This window comes from Orycteropus afer, unplaced genomic scaffold (assembly GCF_000298275.1).
Source record: "Orycteropus afer afer isolate SDZICR_OR568_19922 unplaced genomic scaffold, OryAfe1.0 scaffold00005, whole genome shotgun sequence".
NCBI lineage: Eukaryota > Metazoa > Chordata > Mammalia > Tubulidentata > Orycteropodidae > Orycteropus > Orycteropus afer.
In genome coordinates, this window is record NW_006921592.1 from 2,909,332 (window position 1) to 2,922,799 (window position 13,468).

General features: G+C 38.0%; 1 protein-coding gene across 1 annotated transcript in view; it reads right to left on the reverse strand.

Moving 5' to 3' along the window:
• The window catches only part of TRPM3 (transient receptor potential cation channel subfamily M member 3), a 1,151,180-nt gene extending 1,138,421 nt beyond the window's left edge, over nt 1-12,759 (reverse strand). The window contains exon 1 of the mRNA XM_042780585.1: nt 12,577-12,759. Coding sequence (XP_042636519.1) covers nt 12,577-12,759 — 183 coding nt within the window. The remainder of the gene's footprint in view (nt 1-12,576) is intronic.
• Nucleotides 12,760-13,468: the final 709 nt, after the last annotated feature.

Sequence of the window (13,468 nt, forward strand, 5' to 3'; positions counted from 1 at the left end):
AAAAAAAAAAAAAAAAGGTAACTTGAGAGAACTGTTAATTAGATGGAAATGTGAATTTAGTGATTTGGGAAATACTCAGCTATCAAATAATAAAAGATATTAAAATTAATATATTTATTGTGAGTAAAATGTGCTCTAGAAAAAAAAGCCAAGGATATGCCTGAACAAAATTTTCTAATACCTGAGAAAGGTCAAGCGGTCAGAGCATCCAGTCTCAGATGTGGCTACAGGAAGATTGTCTGTCATTCATAGATCCCCTTAGCCATCTGAGCAGAAGCTGAAAAAAGAGATCAGATTGTTAAGGAAGCTCTATTGAGGAACCTTTTGTCTAATGGAATGAAACTTTGTAATATGTATGGGAGACCCATGAAGAGGAATTGTATATTAGGAAACATACCAACTTGAACTGAAAAAGACAGAGAAAGGACAAAATGAAAGAAGGCTGTCAGATACACAAAATTCCACAGGCAGAAAAATGGCTTATAAAATTACTCAGTTACAAACATGTGCTAAGTATTAATGAAAAAGAAAGAATGAGTGAGAGGAAGGAGACCTGAGCCACACTGCATTATTTCCAGGCTTGAGATTTAATGCAGTTTACTCAAGTGCACGTCTGTATTTCTTAGGAAGAGTGATTTTTTTTCCTTCTGTTTTCTCCTCTTTTAAAACTGGAATATCTAAAATTGTTATCATATGTTTGCCACATCCAGAAGAGGATATGGGTACAACGGTTATCATTGCCGATGGCAGATGATCTTTGCTTTCAGCAAAGAACCCAGAAAGATGTTTACCTGTGTTTCAGTGAGTATGCAAACACATTGGACTGTTTGGATCATAACAAATTGTGGATAACACTGGAAGAATAGGAATTCCAAGGCACTTAACTGTGCTCATGAGGAACCTATACGTAAACCAAGAGGCAGTTGTTCAAACGGAACAAAGGGATACTGTGTGCTTTAAAAATCAGGAAAGGCATGTGTCATCAGGGTTGTATCCTTTCACCATACCTACTCAATCTGCATGCTGAGCAAATCATCTGAGCAGCTGGACTATAGGAAGAAGAATGTGACATCAGGACTGGAAGAAGGCTCAGTAACAACCTGCAATATACAGGTGACACAACCTGGCTTGTTTAAAGTGAAAATGACTTGGAGCACTTACTGATGAAGCACAAAACTACAGCCTTCATATGGATTATACCTCAACATAAAGAAAACTAGAATCCTCAGAAGTGGACCAATAAGTAACATCATGACAGATGGAGAAAAGTTTGAAGTTGACAAGCATTTAATTTTACCTGGATCTACAATCAACCCCATAGAAGCAGCAGTCAAGAAATCAAACAATGTTGCATTGGGCAAATCTGCAGCCGAAGACCTCTTTAAAGTTTTAAAGAGCAAAGATGTCACTTTGAAGGCAAAGATGCACCTGACCTAAACCAAGGTATTTTCAATTACCTCATATGTATGTAAGAGCTGGACAACGAATAAGGAAGACTGCAGGAGAACTGATGCATTTGAATTGTGGTGTTGGTGAAGAATACTGAATGCACCATCAAGTGTTAGAAGAACTAACAAATCTGTCCTGGAAAAAGCACAGCCCCAATGTTCCTTTGAAGGGAGAATGGGTAGATTTCATCTCACCTACCTTGGTTATATTTTGTCAGAAGGGAACATTCCCTGGAGAAGGATATCATGCTCGGTAAAGTAAAGGACCAGATAAAAAGGCGAAGACTCTCAATTAGATGGAGTGACACAGTGGCTGGAATGATGGGCTCAAACATGGCAAGAACTGTGAGGACAGCACAGGACCGGGCAGTGTTTTGTTCTGTTGTCCACAGGATCTCTAAGAATCGCAACTGACTCGAAAGTACCTAACGATATTGACTGTTCCACTATTGTATTTTGGGAGCTGATCATTTTGTTCTTGAGATTCACACATTCACAGATGGAAATAAATAATGCCCCAGGACAGATTATACCCAGCACTTTATAGAAGGGGTTACTATGAGTCGGATTCAACTTGATGGCAGTGAATTTTTTTGAGTGAGAATTTAGATTAAAAAACAAAAAAAGAAACTCACTGCCATTGAGTCGATTCTCACTTGCAGTTGATTCTGACTCATAGCAACCCCATTGGTTTTCTGAGGTGTTAAATCCTTATGGAAGTAGATTGTTCCATCTTCCTTCTGCAGGGTGGCTGATTGGTTCAAACCACCAACCTTCTGGTTAGCCGTCAAATGCCTTAAGTACTGTACCACTGGATCTCCTAATTTAGGTAAGGTTTTAGAATTCTGAGCTGATGAGATTTAGATGAGATTTTGTACTTTGAAATGATGCTGTAATAGGATGAATCCTTAAAGGACTTTGGGAAGGGGGTGAAGGGGGTATGTGTGTGTGCACGTGCACATGTACATGGCAGACATTTATTCCTTGGGGCTTAGAAAAACTGGTGGGCAGAATAATAGGCTCCAAAAAATGTGTACATTATAATCTCCAGAACCTGTGAATCGGATAGGTTCATAAAAAGGGAGAATTAAGATTGCACATGAAATTAAGTTTACTAATTAGCTGACCTTAAAATAGGGAGATTATTCTAGATTATCTGGGTATAGTAAATGTAATGACAAGGGTCCTTCAAAGTAGAAGAGGGAGACAGACAAGAGAGCCTAAGGAAGTGATGTGATGACAGAAGCAGGGTCAGGGATGCAAAATACGGTAGAGGATCATAAACCAAGGAATGCAGGTCGCCTCTAGGAGCTGAAAAAAATCAAGGAAATTAATTGATCCCTAGAACCTCTAGAAAGTATCACAGCCCTGCCAACGTTTTATTTTATCCCAGTGAGATCAATGTCAGACTTTTAAAGAACTATCAGATAAAAATTTTTTGTTATTTTAAGTAACTAAGTTTGTGGTAACTTATTCTAGTAACTATAAAAAACTAACAACGCCTAACCTTTTTTTAAAATAAAAAAAATATCTGGAGAGCAAAAACTTTATACAAAAATAGTTTGACAGTATGTTTTCACATATCTTACCCTCATGGCATTTTAATTGGCCTCTATAATAAGTGTGGTAAATATTTTCTGATTGTTAATTGAATAAAATGACCCAATTTACATCCAAAGTCTGTTAACATTTGTTAGTAAACTAACAGATCAATGCTACTATATGGTTCTCAGTCTTATTAGTTCAATTTTTAAAAAACTATCTTTCTCAAGCCTTTATATCTTTGTTATAATGAATTATAACCCAGGGTAAACAAACAGTTGAAGAGAGAAATTCCCCTTTAAAAAAAATATTTCAACTAAAAATTGAAAAAGGGAAGAGAAAAACATACTATCACCATTGGGCATGTCATAATGAAATGATGGATGTAGCCCAAGGAGCAAACTACAGCCAAGGGCCAAATCTAACCCATGGCTTGTTTTTCTTAATATGTGAGCTACAGATAATATGATTTTTACATAATTGGAAAAAAAATCTGAAGAATAGTATTTTATGGCATATAAAAGTTATATAAAATTCAAACATCAGTGGTTATAATTCAAGTTTTATTGGAACACAGTCTTTTCCCCACATTTATTTTTGTCTATGGGAGCTCTGGTGGTATCGTACCTAAGGCATTTGACTGCTAACCAGAAGGCTGGCAGTTCAAACCCACCAGCCACTCCTCGGAAGGAAGATTGGGCAATCTACTTCCATAGTGATAGTGCCTTGGAAACCCAAGAAGGGATTGCTATGAATCGGATCCAACCCGCCGGCATTGAGTTTGGTTTGGTTTTATGCCTGCTTTCACATTACCTCAGAATTGACTATTTGTGACAGATTTCATGAACTACAAACTTCATACATATTTATAGTATGGCCTTTTACAGAAAAGGCCTGCTGATCCCTGATCTACGTGATGACTATTAACTATAAATAATAGCCCAACCCCCCACCCAAAAAAACAGTCCAAAATAAGAGGGAACCAAATACCTATGAAGTATCCTTACCAAATATCAAGTAAAAGAGACCAAAACATCTGGCCAAACTACCAGTTCACAGGAAATACAATGAAGAAAAGAACATGTAAGATCATTGGGATGGATTCAGCAAAATATAAAATGTAGGAAATTCTATAGGGCAAATAAATCTCTCTGGCAAATAATTTCCAAGAGGAAAAAAGAAGAGGAGGAAGGATCAATAGACTAAAAAGGACAAAAAATTGTGCTGTGTCATCTGTCAATGGATTCTGATTCAAACAAACTGAGGGGAAAATAGATTTATGAGATAATCAGACAAATATGTGGGTATTCAGAGATTATTGTTCATTTATTTAAATGTGATAACAGTGTTGTGGTTTTATTTTAATAAAGAAGTCCTTGTCTTTGGAACATTTTATAGATGAAGTGATATGGTATCTTAGGGTTGCCTTAAAAAATATCTTACTATGAGTTGGTAATTAATGCAACTGGATTATGTGTACATGAGGAAATACTATTCCATCTACTTTTGTTTATGTTTAAAATTTTCCATAATTGTTGTTGTTGTTGTTGTTGTTGTTATTTGCCATCGAGTCGGCCCTGACTCATAGCGACCTCTCCTTAGGTTTCCAAGGCAGTATCACTACGGAAGTAGGAATGCCCAACCTTCCATAATAGAAGTATTTATAAAAGCACCCTTTCCAAAGATCTTGAGGTCCATGAAGACAACAGTTGTATAACCACACTTTATCTAACAACATGAAGGACTCAGTAACAAAAATACCAAAAGCAAAGAGTACTCTGCATTTTGGTATAGTATAAATTACACATCTTTAAAAGATGTCAATTTCAACTTCAGAAAAAAAAAGAACATAAATTTCAATTTCAAGGACGAGTATGTACTGTGGAAACTAATTATCTCAGGGAGGACAAGTTGACAAAGCACTTTCAAAACCAAAAGCCTAATTAAAATTATCATCAGCCTTATTTATATATTGGCTATAGCCAACAACATCTGAATTTCAGAAGAATTAATGATTACAAACAGTTCTTTATCAGACTGGGGCTTTTAATATTTCTGCTTTTAGTATCTGCTGTACCATTTCCAGTTAATCCCACTATCTAGATAATATTTCCATTTAGTGTGTAGCCAGACACTGTAATAACTACACAGATCAATGCACTGAACCTTCACAATTCATTCTAGGAGCAGGTATCTCCATCCTCATTGAATGATGAAGGAACTCAGACATAGAAAGATTAAGTTCCACAACTAGTTGATGACTTTAGTCAGGCTCCAAACCATGTCTGTTTGATTTGAACATCAATTCAGTGTGAAAGCAGCAAGTCACACCTCTCCTCCTGAATACCTTGCAAATTTTGGCTCACTTCAGAAGTTAGGATGTAAAGAAGCTTAAGTTCTCCAGTCAAACAATTCTAGAAGCTCTGGTCCTTATGTCTTCCAAAGAGCAAAGTTGACTCCTAAGATTATATCCTGTCATCAAAAGTATTTGCAAATTAAGAACTAGAGAGACAAGGTTGTTCATAACAGTGGTGTTTGTAATAGTAGGGAGAGAGAAAAAAAAAAAAAAACAACTAAGTATTTGCCATTAGAAAAATAAATAAATTATTTTATGTCATACAAAATATTGGAATAACTGAAATTATATACATGATCTATTAATACCTTGATATGTTTCAAAAAATACATTGCTGATTGAATAATAGCAAACTGGTAAAGAATAAATATTAGATAACACTCTTTATGTAAAATAATTTAAGTACAGACAACATCACTATACTTTTTGTGAGTTCATTACACATAGTAGAGATAATTTGTTAAGCAGAATATATGAGAAGAGTGAATCTCAATTTCAGAATATTTCTTGTCTTTGGAAAAGGAGTAAGAGAAATGGGAGGAAGTATTTTAGTTGGAATCAACTAAAACGGAAATTGTTGTTATGTGCCATGGAGTTGGACCCGACTCATAGTGACCCCTCCTTGGGTTTCCAAGCAGTATCACTAAGAAGTAGATTGCCCCATCTTCCTTCCAAGGAGTGGCTGGTGGGTTTGAACCGCCAACCTTCTGATTAGCAGTCAAGTGCCTTAGGCACTACGCTATAGCAGTCATGAAATCAGACATCATATTGCACCAGGCAAATCTGCTGAAAAAGACCTCTTTTAAAGTGCTGAAGAGCAAAGATGTCTCTTTGAAGACTAGAGTATGCCTAACCCAAACCATGGTATTTTTAATCACTTCATATGTGCATGAGAATTTGACAATGAACAAGGAAGACTGAAGAAGAGTTGGTGCTTTTGAGTTGTGTGTTGGCAAAGAATACTCAAAGTACCATTGACTACCAAAAGAATGAACAAGGCTGTCCTTGAAGAAGTGCAGCCAGAACACTCCTGGGAAGCAAGAATGGCCAGACCTTGTCTCACCTAGGTTGACCATGTTGTTAGAAATGACCTTTCTCTGGAGAAGGATATCGTGCTTAGTAAGGTAGAGGGCAGCAAAAAAGGGGAAGACCCTCAACAAGATGGATTGACACTGTGGTTTTAACAATGGTCTCAGGTATAGCAAAGATTGTGATGACGACAGGACCATGCAGTGTTTCATTTTGTTGTACGCTGAGTCAGAGCCAACTCAACAGTGCCTAACAACATAACACCACTGCCGCTTTGGTTGTATCCTATGACATCTTACTTTTTTAAAAAATAATATATATATATGAAATTGTTAACATTTCTTTAATGTGTGTGATGACAGTGTGAACTCATTTTATAATCTTTTCTGTTGTTTCTGTATATTTGAGCATTCAAATTGTTAACATAAAAAATATTGTTTTCCTTACAAAGAATAAGAGCTCTGGTAGCATAGGGCCTAAGGCACTTGACTGCTAACCAGAAGGCTGGCAGTTCAAACCCACCAGCTACTCCTCGGAAGGAATGTGAGGCAATCTACTTCCGTAGTGATACTGCCTTGGAAACCCAAGAAGGGGTCGTTATGAGTCAGGTCTGACTAGACGGCACATAACAACAACACTGTAAAGAACATGTGAATGAATCTTAAATTCTGGAAAAAGATGAAAGGATTCTCCTAGATAGAATTGGTGAGGAGAGAGACTTCCACTTTGCCTGTCTATCTTGTATTAAATCATAAGTCCCATTAGGGAAACTATCTAGTACCTACCATGGCCGACCTAAATAGACCTAACACTCCCAGGTGCTCAACAACTGTTAGATGAATGAAAGTTTCTTTAAACGTTGCTCTTTGTAATCTTTTCATTTTTATACCCCAGTTCTCCCTTGGCTTTGCAAATAAAAGGAACAAAAAGTAAAGCCAACACACAGATCATCAGAGCTGGTCTAACCAAATGAATATACTCTTTTGCTACTATTTATACTATAAATGACTTTTAATGATTCAATTGTTTTTAAAGACCTCAATAAATAATGGCAGAAGGAATTGTTCTAAGATATTTTGGGGTGATTGAAAATAAGTCCTAAGGCATTTGACCATTAACCAGAAGGCTGGTGGTTCAAACCCACCAGTCACTCCTCAGAAGACTGGGCAATCTACTTCCATAGAGATACCACCTAGGAAACCCAAAGAGATGTGGCTTTGACTCAATGGCAATGAGTTTAAAACATCACCACACAAGAATATTCCTTAAAACTTAAAATATTTGGATTACTCATTTCTTACCTTATTTATTCATAGTTCTCAAATTAAATATAAAACAAAGCTAAATATTTTAAATTCACTAAGGAAGGTTGGGCAATCTACTTCTGTAGTGATATCACCTTGGAAACCCAAGGAGGGGTCGTTATGACTCAGTCTGACTTGACGGCACATAAAAACAACATGATCAATGAGAGGTAGCTTGTTAATTTTATATTAATTACTAAAATATGATAACATATCATAAATGCCTAAATGCAATAATAGACCAATATCAGAAACTGGCTTTTTCCCCCTTCATAAATATACACACACACACACATACACATATATCTCACAGTAAAAGAAAATATGTCTGTATTCTTGAGACACAACCTTGTTCCTTTATTTCTTTAACACAATGAGTAAAAGGCAGTAGACCAAAATCAACCCGTCAAGTAATGGTTTATTCAGTAATGGACTAGCACTGCAGGGGATTTGCTCTGCTTTCACCAGGAGAGCCCTTTGTACAGTGAGAACAAGCTATTAGGGGTTTAATGACATGGCAATACCATAAAAAGCAGCTTGGATTCTTTTCACCAGTTATAGTTGTTTCTACTGTAGCCACTACAGGACCAACACGCAGAGTCCTCAAGTGGGCAATTGGCTAGGAGATGAGTTTTCTGACTTTAGCCTTGCTGTGACTCAGCTTTTCCTCCTTTAGGAGCTCTGGTGGCACTGTAGTCTGAATCCACCAGCTGTTCAGTGGTAGAATGATGGGGCAGTCCATTCCTGTAAAGATATACAGCTTTGGAAACTGTATGAGATAGTTCTACTCTGTCCTATATATAGGGTTGTTGTGAGTTGGAATCAATCCAATGGCAGTGGGTTTATTATTTTATTTATTTAAGACCTCGAAATACCCAGCTTTAGGCAGGAACAACCAGAAATCACAGACTAGGCCCAATAGAAGCAAGTCATAGCCAGCAATGGAACTAGGTTTGTTCATGGTATCCCCACTGCCTGCATAGATCTCTGACAGCTGTGCAAAGAACGAATGTGCTAACCAGATGAAATGTACTTCACTACTTTGCAGCACTGTTGTGTCTATACACTCTCAGTTGCCCACTTATCTGCACAAGATGTCACATTCTATGGTTGGCACCTGCTGGTACAGGTAATTATAGCATTAGTGGAAGCAAGCATGTTATCTAAGGTTGAAAAACAACTGTAATTACAACTCCATCAATTTCACTCCCTTAGCGTTTTTTTTTTTATTATTATTATTCCTTTCCTCCCCTTTAACACAGCGCTTACTCAGAGATTAAATTAAATCTTCTTCTATTTGAAAACAAGCTTTTAAATAGCTGTGGGACTAGAGGAGGAAATCGCCTTTTAAAGTTAAAAATCCATACATGATGAGGGGAACACTTGTGGAATCACCTTTCTATAGATGCCCATGAATTTCTGTGTGAATAGAATCAAGACACATAATAGGAATAATAAAACCAGTATTTCAAAGAGTAATAATGGAATCCAGATCTTATAAAATGGAAGAAATGTCAAATTATTTTTGTGGCTACTGATTAATTCAACAGAGACATTATATAAAACAATATTCAGAAACTGAATTTTATATGCAACATTCAACTATAGAACTTCCATACTAATAAAACTGTAAAGTTAATATAAAAATCTTTAAAATTTACTAAGAAACAGTGTTTAGATTGAAAAATCATATATGACACAACTTCAGGGAAAACAAGCTCCAAAGAATGGATATTATTAAATCCTACTTCACTGTATCAGCATGTTAGACTTTTGGTTGAGTATTGCAGGTTACTGGATTACATCAAAGCAACATGGATTTGTATAGCTTCCATTGTATGCCATAAAACCTAAAAATAAGGAGAAAGAAGAGTGTTTTCTAATTTACAAAAGGAAAAAAATTTTTCCAAATTAACAAGTGTTTGTTTGTTATTAATCTCAGGATTGTGGTCCAACTAGAGACCACCCCCTTTGAATGTCACTGTTTGCACTCGGTTCTTTCCTCCAACCAGTGCACAGGGTGGTCCTGTTACTGGAATAAAGGCTGACCCCAGGAAGATTAGCAGGAATGGCACAGTCTAACCTACCATAGGCCTGCCATGCTCCATAAAGAACTTCAGGAAACCATAATCTGGATACCAAAGGGTTTTCCAGAAATGTAACTTTTTGTCTAATATTGCCATGGAAATCATGGAGAGATAGCCTAACTTCTAAAATATCCCATTATATTCAAGGCCACGCAGGTAAGAGATCTAATTACCAAGGTTGACTCAAATAAGCATCGCCTACACCATCAAACACAAAAACACTGTGACTCAGATGACAGAAGGAAAGTTACTTCTGAATAACAAGGAACATGGCAGACTTCTCTCCTGCTCAGGAATATCTCATCCAGTTCCTGTGATGTATGCATGCTTTGTTGTTAGTGAAAATGAAAAATAATGCAATCATTCCCACAGGGGACAGAGTCATGGACTGTATCATCCTCTGGGTATAACTAACTGGAAGTCATTTCTAGATTCTAACCAAAGCAGAGAAGAAAGTAGCAAAGCCCACATTAATATACCAACTATAAATTTCTTTCACTGTACATTTTCAAAAAAAAAAAAAAAAAGTAACGTGTTACTTTTAACTGAATTTTTCCATGTTCATCTGTTTTGCTTTCAAAGCAAAGAGTAAAATCCTCATATGATTATTATCAAGATTATCAAGAGGGATGCCACAATATTTTTGAATATAACAAAATTAACATCAGGTATTTATTAGAATGTACTATATTAACTACTTTAATAATCTCTTTATTACCTCTACAGGTTTTTTTTTTTTTTTTTTTTTTTGCTGTTGTTACATTAAATACAATGAAAGCTGAAAACAGCACCAGTTTCACTTTAAAGGGGAGTAAAATTCTCACTTTGAAGATTAAAAACTTTTATAATCATTTCTATAGCAAGCATTATTATTCCCTTCCTCCTGTCTAAATAAACTGGGTGTCTCATCACAAACGAAGAAGAAAAGTATTTGTTAACAACTGATGGAAACAAACCTTGCTTCCAAACCCACCATCCCAACCCTACACATTTACAGAATTTCACTTTGTTGGTAAAAGACGACAAAAATTTTGATAATTAAAATCACAGCTTGGGCACTTATGATTAGGTTTATAGGACAAGATCCTTATCAAACTTGCCATGCACTGTGAGAATACACACAAGTTTTTTTGCCATAACTGGTTCTTAACTGAATTACTAATATTTCAAATTAACAAGTACTATAGAGAAATACAGCATTATCACCACCCTCAGTAAACAAGAGGACATGGTTACTTTTCCAGATGTCTTCTGGTTGTCATGGTATCCCTCTATGCCCTCTCTCACCCTTTTTTTATTCTAGGTAACAAACCTGCAGGCAATTTAGCCTACTTAAAACAGTTTTATGCAGATTATACATGTTCCTGATACAAGACTCTGCACACACCTGTTGAACAGAATGAAAGCAGCATATGAAGTTACTTACGATGCTCAGACTTTCGATTGGAAGAGAAAATAAATTCATTCACATAATTGACAGAAATCAGAATGCCACCTATTTTTCTACAAAATCTCAGAAAAACTAACGTTAGAATATGCTCTTCTTAAAAATGTTTCCAAGTGTACATTTTTAAACAACTATTTCAGTCCCTGAAATGAAACCAGTTGCATTTTAAGTGCATTATATTCATATATCCCTATTTGGATAAAAAAACAAACCGTAAAACACACGCAATATCACAGAAAAATACTTCTAGTTTAACATTTTACACTTGTGAACAAATTAAAACCACCAAAACGTTAAACTGTTTGTAGCTCATTCTCAAGTAGTATTTTAAACATCCCACTTCTTGGAGACTAATTTTTATCCCTCCAAGAGCATCCCTCAAAAACAGAACAGGGTAACATTATTCATACATGGGATACAATGTTTATGCGCCATTCTTTTTAATTAATTCCTTTTCACTATGCAATATTTGCTGTCAAGACCTCTGGCTGTGAAATATACACACCACACACACGTTGATTTTCTTAATGTTTTCTCAGAAGTTACTGTGGTGTGTTCTCCTTTCCTGTAAGCAACAGGAGGGCTCGTTGCATACTCTTTCAGAACTCAGTTCTCTCCCTCTCAACTGAAAGAAATCAGCTAATATTCAAATACTGAAAATGCAAATGCAGCTAAAAGTTTTCATCAACTGCACATTACAGACATATGATGCCTATATTAATTTCACTTGAGTGCTTTTATTGCACTAATTAGACATCGAAGAGGAGCTGACACATGGGAAAACTGTTTTCTGAACCCTGTATATGTTAAGCAGTAGGATTAAAAGCACCTGGGATATTCTTGCTATGCTGTGCATGCAAATGACATTCTGCAAACAATAAAAAGCACCAATTAAAATACTGGGGGTGTAGGTTAGAAAGAGCAATGTTCAGAGAATAAAAATATGGCATGCCCTTCCGATTCCGCCCTCATCCAGCAGATCCTGAGTACCCTCCAACAAGTCGTACAAACACAGACCCTCGGGAACATATGAATCACAACAATACATTCGAAAACATCTCATACGCTCTGTTAATTACAAAATTTTAATGATCTGACAGCTATCCCCTCGCCTCTCGAACATGTTTTTCATTTCTGCGAAGAGATAAAAGATTTCAGGAGACTACCCCTGCTGCGGAGAGGGAAGTCTTTTCTTCTCGCCCCTCCCCACACCCCACAACACTTTTTTTTTTTTTCCTTTCCCCATGAAAAGAGACTTCCCAAGTTCCCTGGCTCGAGCCCCTAACGAGACAAGTTCAGCACCATGGAAAGGGCTCGAGTCTCGTGCAATAGGAGATCAAGGGGCTCTCACCCCGCAACTCACCGGTGTCTGCTGCGAGGGGAGTCCCGAGCGCTTGGTGGACCCTTGCTTGGAACTTAGCCTTTTCCACGACTCCGCAAATCTGCCCCGGCTGGCGCTCCGGCTGCGCCTCCGGCTCTCTGCGTTGTCTTCTCGGTCCGAGCAGCCCCGCTCCATTTCCGCCGCATCTCTCCACTTTTTCCCCATGCTAAATTCCCGTCGCTCGGCGGGGAAAACACCCCAGCGCCGAGCGCTCTCGCTCGCTCCTCTCGCCGCCGTATCTCACTCCAGCTTGCGCGCAGCCTTTGCCGCCTTGGCTTCCGCCGGCTCCTGCCGGAGCCCAGCGCTCTGTTGCCGCCGCCGTAACCAGGCTGCGCTTGCGCCGGCGATTGGCTAAACAGTGGGCTGAGGCTGCGAGCGCCACCTGCCCCTGAGCGAGCTTCCTTTTGCGCCCCAAAACTGCTCTCCACCCGGCTGCCCCCGCCTTTCCTGGGGTGGGGGTGGAAGTGGAGGAGTGCACGGCCCACGCCTGGAACTAGTGGTACCTCGGTTGGAAGCTCCCCACTCTGCCCAGTTCTGCAGGCCTGGTACCAGCCTCATTCTACTCCAAACTGCGGGCGGAATGTGGATTGCCCACATTGCGTAGGAGGAGAGCCCAGTTGACTTGGCGAGAAATAGAAAGCGTGTAACTTTTTTTTTTTACTTTATCCTCTTTCTCGTCTTCTATGTCCCATCTCTTAAGTATCCCCCGGTAAAGTATAATCACCTGACTGTCAGACACCACGCTAATTCTCATTTGCTCAATCTAGCCCACTGGTCTCAAACTTGGCTGCACATTGGAACCACCTGGGTAGTTTTTAAATCTGCTGATACTAGTCAGAGTCTGATTTAATTGGCCTGGCTGTGGCCTAGTCAT